Source organism: Electrophorus electricus, chromosome 6, assembly GCF_013358815.1.
Source record: "Electrophorus electricus isolate fEleEle1 chromosome 6, fEleEle1.pri, whole genome shotgun sequence".
Taxonomy (NCBI): domain Eukaryota; kingdom Metazoa; phylum Chordata; class Actinopteri; order Gymnotiformes; family Gymnotidae; genus Electrophorus; species Electrophorus electricus.
In genome coordinates, this window is record NC_049540.1 from 8647104 (window position 1) to 8665798 (window position 18695).

Genomic DNA, 18695 nt, shown 5'->3' on the forward strand with positions numbered 1-18695 from the left:
TTAACTATTAACAAAAGTCGTTCAATGGTGATAAATGTTTCGTGCCGATCGCTCCGATCGTGACCTGATGTGCCATTCATAGTAAAAAACTTTAGAAGGAGGTCAAATTCTCATCGCAAGTTCAAAGGAGCCTCAAAGAAACACGCCGTACTTTAGTTCATTATAGCTACTGCACTGAGTGGTAACATGGCCGTACCTTTATTCACCCAGCAGTTTATCATCATCCTGTCCCTTTCCACCCGTGTGGGTGGACAGGGGCGTCTCCTCGTCCAATTTGCAAATTTGAGTTCAGCTACTATCTTTGTTGTCCTAACAGGAAGCCTCATGACGTTCACGCAAAATCTTCAAACCTGTTCAGTTAACATCTGCTGGTTTCCACTCTGTTCATACTGCTAAGAAAATGCACTTTTTTGGGGCACATACCAAACTTCATTATATTATCTGAGCAACAGTAAATGCTTTTGTAGATCTCATGGTCACACCGATGTTACTGGGGCTCTGGCCTGTTGCAAACATACCACATGTATCATGTTTTGGTAGATGATTTAAAATGCTGAATGAAATTACTAAATTGGTTCATTTCTCTGTCATGTATTGTGCATTAATAAAACACTGGTTAACTTTACAACATCAAGCTGTTTCCCACTCTTTGTCTCCCTATGCTGAATTTATTTTATATATTGGTTGTTTTATTTTTTGGTGCATATTGAAATCAATATTTGGTGAAAAGTAGCTGTCATCACAGTGCATAATTAGCCAAGTTAAGTGTTGTGTTAACAGTCCCTTAAGACAAACAAAAAATAGATAAGTGTTGTGTTAACAGTCCCTTAAGACAAACAAAAAATAGATAAACAGATGGATAAATGCATAAAAAAAGATTGCAATTTTTAAATGAAAAAAAAAAAATGCTGTTTAGAAGGAATGCAGGTAATAATGCATCCAAGTCAGGATATTTTTATAGAAGAGGTAATCGGAAAACCAGGAGACCGAATTGGAAAGAAAGATAAGGGAACTTTTATCTTTTAACAGTGAAGCCAGAGGAAACGAGGATGAAGCAACTGCACCGGTCAGTCCAACAAACAAGCACGTAAATCCTTCCAGAGTCGGTCGTTAGACGCTGACTCGGTCCAGACCCAAAGACAAGCTGTAACTAGAAGATTTCACACTTCAAAATGCAACTTGGCTCTGCAGTAAATAAGTTACCAGCCAACAGAAACATTTTACCAGGACAGACCTTTAAACTTAACATGGCTGAAAGCATTATTAAAACATTAAAAAATATATAACACAAATCTGGTATGAACCACTCACCTGGACAAGACTGTCATCTCTGTAGCTGTAAAATGTATGACTGAGGTCAGTCTCTGGAGTGACGCATTTAAACCCCTAAACTGCTGTCGAGACTGCACACATTAAGGACATACGCGGCGAGGGGCCAAACGGAAGCAGTCTGTATAAAGAAGCGGTCTGTATAAAGGAGAAGCAGTCTGTATAAAGGAGAATTTTCAGTGACCGATTTCTGACATCAGAGCAAACCCCTTCTTCGCCCCGAGGAGTTTGCAACAGCTGAAAAAGGGCCGGGAAAAGCACGTCTCTTCTAGCGGGGGGACGGACGGACAGCTGCCAACCAGATGTCGCTGCCTGGAAGGGCGCGCTGGGAGTAGGACGGACAGCGGATTTACTGCAGTGACATTGTCTTTCAATTGGCAGCTTGGCGGGAGCGGGGCCCATGTCCCGGCACGAGACGCATTGCGGAGCCAGGCATGTGTGCTGATGACAGGGATGAGGAGATGTTTCAGGCCATGTGGTTAAAGATCAGAGGAGCAGAATATTACCGAGGATATAAATGTTACGAGGACAAGGTGATTATAGCGAGGTCTGTTTTGTTAGGTTGACATTATAAAGGAGTAAAGGGTGGTACAGCCCATACGCTGCTTAGTATAGTTCAGAGGTCTTTTTAGTTGATTGGCTGTTGTGGCTTCTGCAAAGTCACATGGGTCCAGTAGGGCTTCACGGAATTTGAGAGAATCTGATTGCTGCCGCTCAACATAATCACCAAGATGCTTTTTAATGTCTCACTGGTTTGCTAAAAGAAAATGACTAGTGTGAATTTATAACCAGCTACTTAGCCAGAGTGAGAGTATTGGGTGTAATTCACCCACCATGTAGCCCGCTCTACTGCCTGGAGATGGGTTCCATGATACGGAAGATTGTGGGGTTTTCCGTTACACCCCTGTGAATAAAGAGCTGGATAATTCATCTTGCCATTATACACAGACTGGGACTGAAGCGCTACCTGACCTTCTAAGGTAAACCAAATCCTCTTGTGTGAGTTGTATGAGCACTGTAATGATCTGAGCTTTCAATCATTCAGTAAATAAATAAATTAATTCATTAACCAAAGGTTCAGATAGAGTTCCAGTGTACATATTTAATAGAGCTTTCCCCAAAAAAGACAATCATATTGACTTAGTACATACTGTATTTACAATTTTATATACAATAGTATAATTTACTATCACAATCGGAATAACATGAAATGAAAATTACTCAAAAAATGTGCTGAGGCTAGTTTGTTACCTTTTGGTTAATTTCGCCATGTGACAACTCGTATTTTTTCGACAGTGCTTATTCAGTTTGTATTACCAGTTATAAAATAGTTTTTAACAATAGACTATGACCTCCTCACCCAGTGATAGAGCTGATGACTAACCCCAATAATTCATATTCTTCTCCCTTTAAAATCCTGCACCCATGGCTACTACAAATTACGAAGCTAGATCTGAAGCAGGCCGGATCATACAGCTCAAGCACTCTGTTTGGGGTAGCATGTCTTGGAAAGGCTAGCCGGTGAAAATGAACACAAACGCTGCTCCCGTTTGACGTTGGACAGCGATGGCAAGATGGATGGCATGGACGTCCAGTAAATTCCCCTTGATGGTTAAGAGTTACTTGATGAGGCCACTGAGTTGCATTCAAGATGAATCAGGCCTTTGCGTTGCGGTTGAGGTGTCAGATGAGCTCACGCATTCTCTGTCCTAGCGATATGTTAGACAGGGGTCTGGGCTCATCGTCCTCCTGGTGTTTGAGATTTGCAGCACCATGATGCGGGAAGCTGTCCTTCAGTCCGCGAGGGTGCCCACAGTCCGCCGGACCTGCACACGTTGGCTATGGGTCCTTCCAGTAGACAGAAAACCCCCCAAAAAACCCAAAACAAAAAAAAACAGTGATTCTTCTCCAAGCTGCACTTGCTACCTGCTCACTTGAAAAATAAACAAACAAACAAAAAATGGCAGAAAAAAAAGAGTGTCCCTTCTCTTTTGTGAAAAGGTCGAGCAGTTCTGCGTTTCGTATGGGTTCAGCAAAAACCACGGTCAGCCCAGAGACCCAGGAGAGAGAGGGACAGTCTGCAGCGTGGGGCCTGGCTCACCGCAGCTTGGACTTCCCGTACACGTTGCGCTGGACGGACAGGAGCTTCTCCACGCAGACGAGCCGCGTCTCGTGCAGTGAACGGTGCCAGGCGCTGCCAGGCGCTCTCGCATCCTCGCTGCGACACATGGCGTAGGGCACAGTTTCCGTCCGGCTCTGGATGTAGCCACTCCGGAGCAGAGATCGGCAGAGTGCGCTAATCCGGTCCACACGTTTCAGAATCAGATGGGCTTTCCTGCAGGATATATATATATATATATGAGAGAGAGAGAGAGAGAGAGAGAGAGAGAGAGAGAGAGAGAGAGAGAGAGAGAGAGAGAGATATCTAATTATCTCTATCTGAAATCATTACAAAAATAACCAGAAACTAAGATAGAACATGTATTTTTAACTAAGTATATATGTCTTTCTGTACTTACAAGTAAGTTATTGTATATATGTACATCTACCAAATGGAAAATTCTTAGATGATCATTCAGACCGGTTTGAAGGAATTCAATCCAAACAATATTTTATCAGAATTAAAAACAATTAAATGTCTTCATCATCACATCATTGTTCAAGATTAAAATCTTAGATTTGTACCTCACTGGATATTCATGAAAAGCATTATATGACAATACTTTGCAAAAGTGAGAATTAGCCTGCAATCAAACTTTACAGCATTCATTCCTGTGTCTTGTGCAGTTGGAGCAGTGGGAATCTGATTACTTAAACCCCTATGGTGGGCCTGTGTTGGCAGTGGACCCAGATGCCCCAGCTCTGGGGGGTTGGGGGGCAAACAGCCACTTCCTCTCTGCGTCTTGCCTCAAAACCCAGAGGCTGTGGTGAGGGGAAGCTCTAGTTCCTGTCTCTACAGAGCTGCAAACACTACTGGTTTTGGGGCATTAGAAATATTATGTAAACTGATACACTTATTAAACAAATGCTTGGAAAGGATGATTGTCTGAATATTTGTGGGAAGAAAAATGTGTTAGTGTGAACTGCCAGTGTTGCTCTCTGAATTAAATTGAAGCCAATTTCAGATGTTTGTTTCTTTCATGACCAGGAAAAGATACAGAATAGCATTTTATTGTGGAAAACGTCTTAACAGAAAATACTGTGGAACTGAGGATTAGATTTTAACAGAAAATACTGAATTGAGGATTAGAGCTTTCTTAACTGTTTTCTGGAGTCAGATACAAATCCTTTACTCAGCAAAGTAGCCATGTACCTCAGATCCCTCAGACACAGATTTTTTTATCAAGCTCTATTTACTTATTTCAGAGTTTCATTTTAGAGGTAAAATGCATAGCAACCATAAAGCACTGAAAAAGTAGTGATCATGTTTGCCTGTAAAAGGTAGAATGCAATACATAACTTTCTGTCACTGAGCATCTGATGTCATTAAAGCCGTGCGTCTCTAGTGATTGGATCACCAGTGATTGAAATGCATCTTGGCTGATCAGTTGTGTTAGGATTTCTTGGTGCTTTTGTGCTATATGTTGACCACCTCCGAATGTAATTTAGATGATCAGATCATATTGCATCTCTGATTGGACCCTTTACACTCATACTTAGTGCTGACAACTTGATCCAGTCACATTTTAAAACTAGGTGTATACAGAACCTAAGACCAATTAAGACCACCGGACAGGCTGGTGTTCGTCATGAAACGTTTCAAAGCAGCAGAGGTCATCTACCCTGTATCGGCCCACTATATACACTATACACACCAAGTTGAAGAGTCTGTCTTAAAAATATATAGCATAAATAGCTATTTATGGAACTTGATCTCAGGGTCTTCAGAAGGCAGCTTCATGCTTCACACACTATATTTTATAATACCACATTTGGCTAAGCACAACTGGACAGTGTGCTCGCGCTGAAAGGATGCTGCTTATAGACGCTCGCGCACGCTCTCCCTTACGCGAGCGCCAGCACGTGGGAGCTCGCTGACAGCTGCGAACCGCACCGGATTCCAACACGCCAATCGCACTCGCTGCAGTTCATTAGCCGCGCCGCCACTCAGAAACGTCCATTAGTGTGCGCTGAGTGAATTAGCTGGTCCAGTCAAAGATTTCAAGTGATTGTCTTTCGAATGGCTGCGATTGGATAAGAATCGGGTGGCGACCGCGTCATGGGAGCGTGATTCATTTAGTGATGTTCTAAAGCATGAAGCTGCTGCAGGAAGAATCGAGCTGTGATGTTCTGGGAATGAACAGCCGCCTCCTTACTCCTCCCAGTGCCAGGAGTTTTTCTTGATTGTTCTGAGTATTAACCTCAATTATCCACATATGTCAACCAACATTCAACTTGATGATGCTTTTTTTGTGATTGCGACGTGACAATTGCTCCTTTTCGATGATACTTTCACATAACAACAGATTACGCCATACATGATGATGTATGTAAGCCTGTTTATGTGAGCAAATCTCACCTGGCTGTACTAGGCAGTGAGCCTGAGGGAGTCACCCGATCAGAACAGAACTCTCCGCTGTACTCACGCAGAGTCTGAGAGATTACAGCTCACTTGCTTACATGCTTGCCTTTTTAAAGACCCCACCAATAAAGTGGGGTCATAAATTAGTCGACTACAGCAAAAGGCTGCCAATTCAGAACCATATATCCTCCCCATCTCCTCCAAATGGCTTCCGGAGGACTTCCAAGGTTTGCCGCATGAACAAATAAAATTCACCAAATCCACTTTTACAACTTCTCTTCCAGATGCACGATGATTTATGAATCCCAAATAAACTCTTCCAGGCAATAATATGGACAAAAAACACATGACAAAATTTGAAACCAAATGTGTTTGCACTGAATGGTTCGGATGAATGTGGATTTGAAATATCACCCTTGATCCGTTTCTTTTATTGGGGGGATGCTCAGTCGACCCACTTGGAGAGAAGCGCTCTCATGCTTCATGAAGGAGTCCACATGCTAGCCGATGGTGGTCCGTGTGAAGGCCTGGCTGGACCTTCACAACTATATGGGGGGAACACAAGGGTCTAGCTGGCACTACTTCAGTGAAAAAACATAAAATGTTTAGCTTGGTTCCTGCTGAGCTGCTCTGACGTCATTCCGAGGTAAAAAGGCGCCACTTCACAGCAGAAAAGTCCACTGATAGTAACGAGCTGCTTCAGCTATTTTGTTTTTTACTGGTAAATAAAGTCGGTGGTTTCTAAGGTGATCTTTAGTTTGTTCAGTACATTGTTTTAAGCCCCGGTGATTTCCAGAAACGCACCGTTGTTCCTGAATAAAATGCGCTATTACTATATATAACATTGATGGACATGGCACAAACCAGGGTTCTTTCTCGCTGAATCACCATTTCTGAGACAAGACTTGGGGGCGTGTTGGGTCACATCGGACAGCCACCCTGTGGAAGAGGAAACGGCCCCAGACGCCTGCTTTAGCCTTCAGCTCCTTTTCCTCTGGGAAACACTTCAGACATAGTGGCCATTTGGAGGCATGCGTAGACTTGTTAGTAGCCTCAGGTGCAGGTATGTTTTGAGGGGAACTCAGTGGCGTTCGGGCCACACACTCAACCACACCACTCAAGGCTTTCCAGAAGTCACTTCACCCACATTTGTTATCCCCAAAACATTTTGATAATAAGACTGTAATTTGTTAACTTCACGCCAGTTTCCAGACACTAGTTTTATGCAGAAAATTTTAATAAAAAGTCAGATTAAAGGAAAAAAAAAACATGATGGGCTTGAATGAACAAATATGAAAATATATTGCACTCCTAGTGTGGGTTCGTTTATGCGATTTCTGTTCTTACGAGACGGTTCTCCAGTGGAACAGACCTGCTAATGATTGGTTTTATAGGCGTGGATTTGCACAGGACTTGTAAAGTAAAACTTTGCAAGCCAAAATTACGTCTGGCCACTGTTTTATGTGCATGTACATGTGTGACGTGCAGAGAGCTGAGCAGAGAGAGAGAAGCAGAGGAAGCGAGAATTCGGCTAGAGTAAAGTGACATAAAGCAGACGGATGAAGAAGAATGGCCACTTTCAAGCACGCTTAGGGAGAGGGGTAGATATCTGAATAGGCTTGCAGCGTCACTCTCTCACCTGGGCCCGAGCTCGTCCTCGCTCCTCCAGACGAAGTCTCCAAACTTTTCGTAGTGCGAGTTGTAGTGGTGCTGTACCCGGTACAGCACGGGCGGAGAGACCTCCATCAGCGTGTTGTAGGCCGTCTGCTGCTCCTTGCCACTGGTGTAGCCATTGTAGAGGTTGTACACCTTGTCCGCTAGCTCTGTTTAAAGGGGCAGAGGAGAGGAGATGGCCTTTGATTTTTAGAATATTTTAGCCTTTGATTGGATGAATGGAATCGCTTATTGTGGAGTCGGCAGAAGCCCGGATATCGGACTTTGCCTTCTGGCTGCCAGCGTGACCTGAAAGGGAACGCCTCGGCCGGGTGAGATGCTCACCTGCCCGCTCACCATCGGCCCGCCGCTGTATGGCTCATCGTTCATTCACGCCCGCGGCAGCAGTCGTGAACGTGCAATCTGCTGATACGGATCAGAAGAGTGGAGGGCTGGGGGGTGGGGGGGGGGGTGGATGCAGGGAGGGCGGAGGCGCGGAGGGTGGAGGCCTGGACGGGGGCTTACCTTCTGCTCTGCTGTCATCCACCATTGGGCAGGACGTGCGCACGGTCACATAGCTGGACTCCGAACGACTGCCCCGGCTGTCCACGGCATAGAGGGTAAACCTGAGAGAGAGAAGAGGAAACGTGGAAAGAAAGAGTCAGCGAGAAAGAGACATTTAGACAGAAAGCTAGACATACAACAAGAGAGCAAATAAAAGAGGAGAAGATGGCAATAGACAGATGACAGAGACAAAGAGACATGAAAAAATAGAGAGAGAAGAACAAACCAGATAAGAGAGAGACCCCTGTATACCACAAAAGCTGGACACAACACTCAGCTCATAAAATCACAGAGGCAAAGGCCGCAGACAGAGAGAGCATCAGTCTGACGGAGGGAACAGATCTGGGCAACACTGTGGCAGTGGGACAAAAAGACGCTTTTCAAATCCTGAATGACTTGTTACAACTGCTGTCAGAAGAGAGCCATTACAAACGCGTTAGCAAACCAGAAAGCCAGCACCTGGTCTCTGCTGAACCAGGGCCCATTATCTTTTTGCACCTCAACCTGGCAGGCGGGTGTGCCGGCCGGCCGGCAAACCCCCAACACGTCTGGCCCGTGGTAGAGCGGCGGCCCCTCCGCCATGAGCCGAGGTGCCAAGAGGGTGAACTCGCCGCCCCACAGGGCCGCTCTTCCTCTCATGTGCGGTCGGCAAGCACGGGACTCCCGGTGGAAAGGGGAAAAAAAAAAAAGAAAAAGAAAAAACTGAAGGAACCCACACCCCCCCACCATCTCTGTAACTCACAACAGACGCATGCGGGGCTCTGCGAGATTCCGAAGGATTCTGTTACGTGTGGAAATGGCCCTGGCGAACGGACAATAAAAAAGGAGAGAAGAAAAAAGAAAGAAAGTTAAAAAAAGGGCTGGCCATTACGGCTAATAGCGGCTTAAATGGGACTCCCACTTCCTATAATGACGGAGTTCCGCTCGGCAAATACAAAACACATTAAAGCTTGGGGCGTGTGTGTTCTCGGACCACCCAGCACCCCAAAACGATGCTCAGATGCTTTAGACGTGAACGCCTCATGTGTATGTGGTCAGAACCTGCCAGGTGATCCCACAGAGGAGTTTAGTGCAGCTTCTCAGCATGAGCCTGTGCTGTGAGGGGGTTTAAACACTAGTGTATGATATCAGCACTGTATCTTGTGTTCTACATAGTATAAAGTTGTGAGGTGACTGTGCCATGCTGGGCTGGGAAAAAGTTTCCAGTGGTGTGACCATGGGTGCTAACATCACATGACAGAAGAGTCCATTGCTGTGACCATGGGTGCTAACATCGCATGACAGAAGGGTCCAGTGGTGTGACCATGTGTGCTAACATCACATGACAGAAGGGTCCAGTGGTGTGACCATGTGTGCTAACATCACATGACAGAAGGGTCCAGTGGTGTGACCATGTGTGCTAACATCGCATGACAGAAGGGTCCAGTGGTGTGACCATGTGTGCTAACATCGCATGACAGAAGGGTCCAGTGGTGTGACCATGAGTGCTAACATCGCATGACAGAAGGGTCCAGTGGTGTGACCATGAGTGCTAACATCGCATGACAGAAGGGTCCAGTGGTGTGACCATGTGTGCTAACATCACATGACAGAAGGGTCCAGTGGTGTGACCATGTGTGCTAACATCACATGACAGAAGGGTCCATTGGTGTGACCATGTGTGCTAACATCGCATGACAGAAGGGTCCAGTAGTGTGACCATGTGTGCTAACATTACATGACAGAAGGGTCCAGTGGTGTGACCATGTGTGCTAACATCGCATGACAGAAGGGTCCAGTGGTGTGACCATGAGTGCTAACATCGCATGACAGAAGGGTCCAGTGGTGTGACCATGAGTGCTAACATCGCATGACAGAAGGGTCCAGTGGTGTGACCATGTGTGCTAACATCACATGACAGAAGGGTCCAGTGGTGTGACCATGTGTGCTAACATCACATGACAGAAGGGTCCAGTGGTGTGACCATGTGTGCTAACATCGCATGACAGAAGGGTCCAGTGGTGTGACCATGTGTGCTAACATCGCATGACAGAAGGGTCCAGTGGTGTGACCATGAGTGCTAACATCGCATGACAGAAGGGTCCAGTGGTGTGACCATGTGTGCTAACATCGCATGACAGAAGGGTCCAGTGGTGTGACCATGTGTGCTAACATCACATGACAGAAGGGTCCATTGGTGTGACCATGAGTGCTAACATCGCATGACAGAAGGGTCCAGTGGTGTGACCATGAGTGCTAACATCGCATGACAGAAGGGTCCAGTGGTGTGACCATGTGTGCTAACATCACATGACAGAAGGGTCCAGTGGTGTGACCATGTGTGCTAACATCACATGACAGAAGGGTCCAGTGGTGTGACCATGTGTGCTAACATCGCATGACAGAAGGGTCCAGTGGTGTGACCATGTGTGCTAACATCGCATGACAGAAGGGTCCAGTGGTGTGACCATGAGTGCTAACATCGCATGACAGAAGGGTCCAGTGGTGTGACCATGTGTGCTAACATCGCATGACAGAAGGGTCCAGTGGTGTGACCATGTGTGCTAACATCACATGACAGAAGGGTCCATTGGTGTGACCATGGGTGCTAACATCGCATGACAGAAGGGTCCAGTGGTGTGACCATGAGTGCTAACATCACATGATAGAAGCAGGGTGTTTTTGCTAGTTTTTCATTTAAGTATTTACTGCTTGTGACTCTAAAGGGCATCCACACACAAGCCCCCACCCACCACCATCCAAATGACAATTCTCCCTCCTAGCAAGATATTCCTCTACATGGCACAATTGCAAAACTGCATCTTTGTCTTTTCTTTGGGAAACCATCCACCAATACCACCAAGTGATTGCTTTGTTTGTAATATGGCCTGTTTTTGCATGGCTCACATACTTTGCCTCGTCTTGTTATTCATGGACAGACACGGATGGCATTCCTCCCCCAAACCTCATAAAGAGCCATCTCCTCACATCCCTCCCATCCCAACAAAGCCTCCTCACAGCAAACGCACTGTTTGAATTACGTGGTTTCTTGCCCAGTGAAGACAGGGGTCGGTCTGTGTGTGCATTTGCTTCTATCAGACAATTTGTAAAGTTTAGTTTAGGGGTTTGAGGTAGGGGACTGTCAGCTTGGTGTTGTTCTTTTTCTTGGGTATTGGCAAAGATTTTTTTAATCTGCAGTTTAAAAAGGCCAGTGGAGTGGAGCTAATACGCACACACACACACTCCCACACACACACACACACACACACACACACACACACACGTGTATATATGTTCTGTTCTGGAAAAGGCTGCATCCATAGCAAATCAACTCTACATTCTACATCTCTACATGTATTCCAATATCTGTTGAATTCCAACACAGTCATACTTCATTCTACTTAATGAGGTAGTGCTTAGGTGTGCACCTGAACCAAAGCAATGGCAAACACGAGTGGAGAGCATGCTAAGACACATGAGAGCTATGAATTAAAAATCAGGTTATACCACTAAATATCAATTTCTGAACTCTTCATACCTTACATTAGTATCGTACATGAACTTGTTTTCTGTGCATCATTTGAGGTCTGAAAACATTGCATCTGTTTTGCTCTTTTAACCAGTTGTCATTTTCTGCAAATAAATGCTCTATTTTTATTTGAAATTTGGGATAAATGGAGAAATGTTGTTTCATTTGACTCAAACACACACCTATAAATAGTAAAATGAGAAACTGATTATTTCTCTCCTCCCCCCCACTCTCCTAAGACTCTGGTATAGTCCGACTCTGAGTCTGTGGTGCTCTGCAAACAATTGGCACTGATAACCATCGGCTGGAAGAACAAAGCCTGTTCGCCGTCGAGCTCGCCAAATAGAATGTCAAAACACCAGGGAAAATACTGGCAAAACACACTTGGCTTTTCCACCCCCTGCTAGGCACAGTCACGCAGACACACACACACACACACACACACACACACATACACACACACGCATACACACACAAACACACAGATTAGTGATTGAGGACACAGTGCAGAGGTGGTCTGACTCTTTGAGCAGCTAGCTGGTGCAGAGCACAGAGTATCCTTCAAGTCGTACATCTGCAGGGTTCCTCATTCATCAAAAAACGGATGGGGTCTGTATGTTCCCATGACGGAAGGTTACTGTGGCAAGGAGTCGTTTGGAGAGAAAATGTCACTGGAAAATTATAAAAACACACTATTGCTTTGAGTTATTAAGCGATTAGAGAACACATTCCGATCTGCGGTGGAGTTAGAAGCCCTGTACTCTATCGTGCTTGGGGAATATGTCCTTCACCTTCCCATACAGCTTATCAGCCTTTCCCGTTTCTCCCAACAGGCCGACCGCTGCCATGACGTCATCTTAGGTCCATTCATTCCAGACACTTTTATTTTTGGAGTCAATTCTAATCTTCCTCGTTGTTGCTTTTTGTAGTAGTACTTTAGGTAGATGGTGCGGGATGGCGAAGATCAGTTTACACAAAGCCCGCCTCTGAAGCATTCTAACTGGGCCTCGGAAGCCACGCTCCGGGCATCTGAAGCCAAGGAACTTGCTGAACTCGATCTGATTAAAAAATCACTTTCCAGATGGACCGTGGACGTGAGACATTTGCGCCGTATGGACAGATGTGAAAGAATGCTGCTGGGGGCGAAGGGGAAGCCCGGGCTGTGGACCTCGCTGGGACGTTAACAATCCACCATCTGAGCCTTCTGTAGGCAGTAGGCCTGAGGGTGAGTGGAAGAATTCAAAGATCTTGTCAATAAAAGCAATTTGAATAGACTTTCAGTGGGAGGCTCGTCAGACATCAACGATTTTGTGTTTTGTGCTCAAATAATATATATCTTTCTGCTTCTAGGTTTTTCTTCAGATTGTTTTCATACCTGATAAAAGCCAAATTCAGTCACTTCTACGATGTCTAAAATCTACTGATGTTTTGTCAAATGACTGATAGCAGTGAAAACAAATATGTAAGGGGATATATGAGATGTGATCTTCGTCCAGAGGGGGTTGGATCCTTGGCCTTAGAACAGGAGTTGCATGCAACTCTATCGTTTAGCCCATAGCCCAAGCCCTTGCCTGTCTTATCATATTTTTTAATGCTAGTGGGTTTGATTTATTTTGCCCTCTACAAGACTCCGTCTGTCTATTTTAAGCTACATCAAAAGGTCAATGTCAGATCATTCATTCACGTGGGAATGAGCAAATCCGCATCTTATCTGCTGCATTTTACATTTTTCACGAGCCTTTTGGATCTGTTGAGGTTTTTTTCTGTTGTGCTTTTCTGGATGTGCCTTCAGGCTGGAGCCAGGAGAAAAAAAATGTTTAGCGTACAAGAGGTTCGCACAAGTAATTCAAAAGACATTTAAGCAATCTTCTCCTGATTAAGAGAGCCTCAGCTCACGAGGCTGAGTGTTTACACTGACAGTTTTATGGATGTCCAGGAGGAGTCAGGCCTGCCATGACGGCATCGGGCATCAAGCTCCATGCTGGCATCAGGTATATGACTCCCACACTGTCTCATTGGTGAAGTCAGTGACTCTCTCTTCAGCTGAACTTGGCTGTCACCACCACCACGTGACCTCTGATGAGAATAAAGCGGAATAAACTGGGCCTTGAATGGTCCCCCAACACAATGCATATTGCTCGTGTACACATTTGCATTTCAGAAGTCACTTTGGTGTCTGATAGTGACAGCACAGCCAAATGCTCTGTTACACACTACTCTATTCCTGAGCAAAGTGTTCTGACTGTGGCACGACTTCGTTCTGAGAAGACTAAGCCTGCTTGTACACCGGTTTGAGGTACTGTAAATAGGGCTTAATCTTTTAAAAATTTCTTTTATTTTATTACACCATGAGAACACTGTGACCGGACTTGGGACTCAGTAAGAAAAAGGAAGAGAAGGAAGCTGATGCATAAAACCAAAAAAAACAAAACAACCAACCGCACAGCAGTTGGAGACACTCTGAAACACTCTGAAACCAGTACAAAGTGTTGTAGACTGCCAGCCGACTCCCTGTTATCAGTGGTAATTCAGTCTGAAGTTGATTTTATGAGGGTTGGACACAGGACTGGTTAAATATGCGTTCCATGGTCTGTCCCCAGAGCTCTTTTGGGGCTTCCAAATTTGGTACGTTCTCATGAAAATAAAATTGACTAGAAGCATCTGATTAAATAGGAAGGGGGAAAAAAAAATCACATCAGTGATTCACCAAATCTGATTTACAAGGTTTTTTTTTTTCCAGGCTTTTCTTTTGATTCTTCACCTTTGGATTAAGTTGTTTAAGATGCAGAAAAAAGCGGATTTTCAATAGACTTTAATCTGCGCTTGTTCCCACTACAAACGCTGTTTAGGTTTCGACTCAGAAGCACTGTGAGAGGGCAAAAGTGAACGAGGTGTTTGTCTGGTAATGGATCGGTAAATATGCACATACTGACTCTCTCTCTCTCTCTCTCTCTCTCTCTCTCTCTCTCTCTCTCTCTCTCTCTCTCTCGCTGCGTTCAGTAAACGTTAAAGGTCTCACAGTGTTCAGTTGCGCAGGAGGATCTTGTGTGAGTGGAAGATCATCATTTCGGAGTAGCCGGCCAAATATGTTTTTGTGACACAAGAAGACGCCAGTTCCAAGGAGTTTCTCTTGTTGCTCCCTGCTCCAGCGTTGTGAGAATACAGGAGTTCAGAGGAAGCCGTCAACCTCCCAAGTCTCGTCACAGCATGAAAGTGAGATGCGTGCAATATGAAATGGCTGACCAAAACAACAGGCCCGCACACGTCTCCATTCTCCTTAGCCGGAAAACCATTCCCCTTCTGATCTCTCTAATTCACCGTGGCCGTGTTATTCCCCATTGCAAAACCCAGCATTGCCGAGACCACAATATGCTCATGCTAATAAAATCCAGCGGCTCCTTTAACTGAAAGAAAGAGCGCTTTCGTTCCAAACAAACAACATGGCTGCCATAAACGAGAAACACTCCAAACAGGATGTGGCAACGCACCCTTTGCTTAGGACGAGGGTCGGAGAGACCCAGACATAATAGACCTTTCTTTTCTTTTATTTTTTAATGAATTCTTTTTCACTGATTCTTTTCATGCCTTTACTCTACTACTTTTGTGAATCCCATTAGTTATAAATCGAGGCGGGTCGGGCAACAGTGCACGTAAACATCAGACGGTCACACAACTTTCAGACTGGCTTCTGAATAGGTCCCCACTGCCTATCAACAGAGGGCCTGTTCCATGCCATACCACTTCAGCAGCTGCATATATAGACTTATATGACCAGTTTATCCTCACATTAAAAGAAATCAAATCACTCAATAAGGAAATCTCTTCATCCCCACAGACTGTATCGCGGATGAGATTCCCTGCATAGTTGCTGGTCGTGTGTCTTTCTTGCTGTGATATATACAGCTACATATACACATGTTCCTCGCTGGGGTTTCAGTGTAGACATTCTGATTTTGATCCAGTCTGTGCATAAGCACAACGAAGGCATCGTCACAACAGAAAACGGCTAGTAAGACGGATGATGCATTTGCATCAGAATATGTCCGAGTTGGGACATAGATGAACAGTTTGGCGAGTTTGCAACTGAATGTGAGGGTGCGCAGGAGTAGAGAGGAGATGGCAGAGGGAACTTCCTTACTTGTAGAGACTGTCAGGCTCCAGGCACCTGAGGATGAGTGAGTAGATGACTGTGTGAGGGTGGTCCCCTGTCCTCCTTCCTGGGACCACACAGGAGGAACCCAAACCTGAGAAAAGGTCGTCCACCAGACTCAGCACCTCTCCTGAGAGAGAGAGAGAGAGAGAGAGAGAGAGAGAGAGAGAGAGAGAGAGAGGGATATGCAACTGTGAATCTTTCATTATCTGCTCTTGATATGAGTATTCTCAACATTCTTTCATCAGAGCCTGTTACCAAAGTGCTGACTCAGCTCGTCTCATGTGCACTGAAATGCTTTTTAGGAAACACCAGTTCTATATTTGTGCTTTGTTTTTTTGTTTTGTTTTTTTTGTTTGTTTTTTGAGGTGAAACATTACATTATTGTTAGCACCCTTGTGTCTTGTAAACAGAGGCTGACTACCAGACTTCCCAAGACCGCATACAGGAAAAAGGCAATTCTCCAACAAAACAGTTCCGAGCACTTCCCAGGGACCAGAAAAATGTCAAAAAAACCCCCAGCAAAACATCTACCAGAGTCTCACTCTCGGCCTGACTCTGGTAGACACACACGTGCTGTAGCCTCATGTTAGTTAGTGATGTGCGCCAAAGTACATATCAGCATGGCATGATGGGTCTGGACTGTGTGAAACACAGGAACAGTGGCCGAAAGAAGGTCTAGGAAAACGTGTGGGGTGGGGAGAGGAGGGGGGTCTGAACATTTGCCACTTTCCCAGAAAACAGTCTGAATAAGGAAGGTTTCCTGCACATAGGCTGACAACTGGAGACAGCCCAAGTCTCTTTTCCTAAGGTCTCAGAGCCCTTTGCGTTCTCTCAGGGAGCCGCCGCGTCTCCAGAACTTTTGTATATTTTACAAACTTGACATTAATTAAACAGAAAACAATGGAATGGCAGCTTGACATTAGACCACAAAGAGACCCATGTTGAATCATTCAAATGATGGAACGTCTCGAATTCATGCATAGTTTCCTCTGTTCCCAGAAATCCAAACATCTTATGTTCTATATGATACTATATATCATCCACATTTCCCACCAAGCTGACTATGAAAACAAAGCATGATAAATATTCCTACACTCCATAAGATGTATTTAATGCAAAATTAGACTATGGTTGCGGAAGGCTTCAATGACAGATATTTTATCCCTCTACCCTCTTTGGGGTGCAGTAATGTATACGTGCATACGCAGGGTAATGTGCAGGGTTAAAGCTACAGGGTAATTTAAAAAAATAACCAAAAAGCAAGACGCATCAGAGTGAACATACAGTTTCTGAACATGGCATGCTGATCCAGAGGTAAACAGCCAATGCTGAGTCTACAGTAAGAGCCACTAGCCTAAAGTTCATCCTTGTGTTAATCCACGGTGAAGGCTCGACTGCAAATTTGGGAACAAATGATCATGAGAGCCGGGGGGGCCCAAGAGGGCCAGAATGGTAACGATGGGCCTCAGTGGAGGCACGGCCTCTTCACTGTGCTTCTCTTCATCCCGCCAGCTCTGTGTTATGGCCTAGTCCACACTGACACGGGTATATGGGAGAACGCACACGCTTTCATATATTAAACCCATTCCTCTGCACTAAAATCTTTAACATCTTTTCAAATCTGCTCTCCAAAGTGTGTAATTCCGAAAACGCAGTGCTGGCGCTTTAATGTGGCTAAAGAAAAATGTAACTTTTAGAAAATACTAATGCATGGTTGTCATGTGACTTCCCCAGTTCCTGGGGTTTTAACTTTATGTTTACTTGCATGGCTTCTTTATTTGCCCAGACAAAGAAGCATCTCTTCGCGTCAGCTGCTCCACCGTAGCATGTAAAGAAAGTACTGTGGAAATGACATAGGGGTCATAGGTCACCTGTCACCTTTGCCATTGTTTTTGTGTTTTATTGGGGACGAAGAACTTAACGAAAACGGGCTGTACACGCCAGGGTCGCCAAAACACAAAAACGGTGTGTTCCACTTTACCCATGTTAGTGTTGACTAAGCCTATGATGAATGTTCTGTTGGACTGATGTGAAAGTCACATAAATTCCGATCTGGCTGTTCAGACCGAGTCATATTGCTGAACTGTATCAGATACGTATCGGATTTCAGTACTGCATACGAAAGTGTCCTAAACATACACTAAAAATGTCAGATTCAATGTATTGTTACTATTCACACTGCCATACAGATAACACATCTGTGTGACATGAAGAAAAAGAGCGGATTTAGGCCACTTTGACGTCTTGCTGTGTGAATGTAGCCTTATACTATTCTCCTCCTGGGTTTTCCGACGGGTCCAGGTGGTAAAGCAGGGCCAAACTCAATCTCTTAGTATAGCCTAGCACAGCTCTCTCTTACTGCCACTGTGATTCAGCCTTCAACCAAACTATCCAACGCTGACAGCGCAGAACACATCTTCAGGCAAAACTTGCAGGGACTGTAAAAAGCGAGGGCACCTTTTACTGGCTTTCATACGGACGAAGCCGGAAGAGCAGCTACAGCCAGTGGTTCCCTGGGAGGACCGTGAGCCGTGGCGCGCTTCATACGAGGTGGCACGTACTAATCCCTGCAAATCCGAAACCCCCCCCAAGTCCTGTTGCCACGTAAGCTGAAGCAACAGACCCATCAATTCACGTCACACTTTACAACACTTTCGCTACTCTGCAGTGTTTGATGGGAGGGCACGCTGGACGGAAGACGGATCTCTGACAGAAGCCACATTGTCTTGGTGAAGGAAAAAAAAACAAAAAACAGTCCCCCCGTTTGCGATGCGGTGCAGGCAGACGGCTCCTCAGCCACGGCCTAACGTAAACACCGCTGTTATGATTTCCCCGTCCGTGTGGCCTCGGTCTGAACAAGACGACCACTGAGGGAGGGGTTATGGAACATATCTGCTGCTCCGCCCCCGCCGTGAGCCCAGAAGGGCCGCATGGTTCCTGTTAAACCTTAATTGCGCGCACACACA

The 18695-nt window shown here is 45.2% G+C and overlaps 1 protein-coding gene across 2 annotated transcripts in view; it reads right to left on the bottom strand.

Annotated features, from left to right (window-relative positions):
• Positions 1-2411: 2411 nt before the first annotated feature.
• Positions 2412-18695, bottom strand: part of LOC113587152 (astrotactin-2) — a 266976-nt gene continuing 250692 nt past the window's right edge. For both annotated transcript variants that reach the window (XM_035526959.1, XM_035526958.1), the window contains 4 exons: positions 15715-15856; positions 8030-8130; positions 7491-7674; positions 2412-3664 (listed from right to left, as the gene is read on the bottom strand). In XM_035526959.1, the coding sequence (XP_035382852.1) occupies positions 3427-3664; positions 7491-7674; positions 8030-8130; positions 15715-15856 (665 nt within the window). In that variant the 3' untranslated portion in view covers positions 2412-3426. The remainder of the gene's footprint in view (positions 3665-7490; positions 7675-8029; positions 8131-15714; positions 15857-18695) is intronic.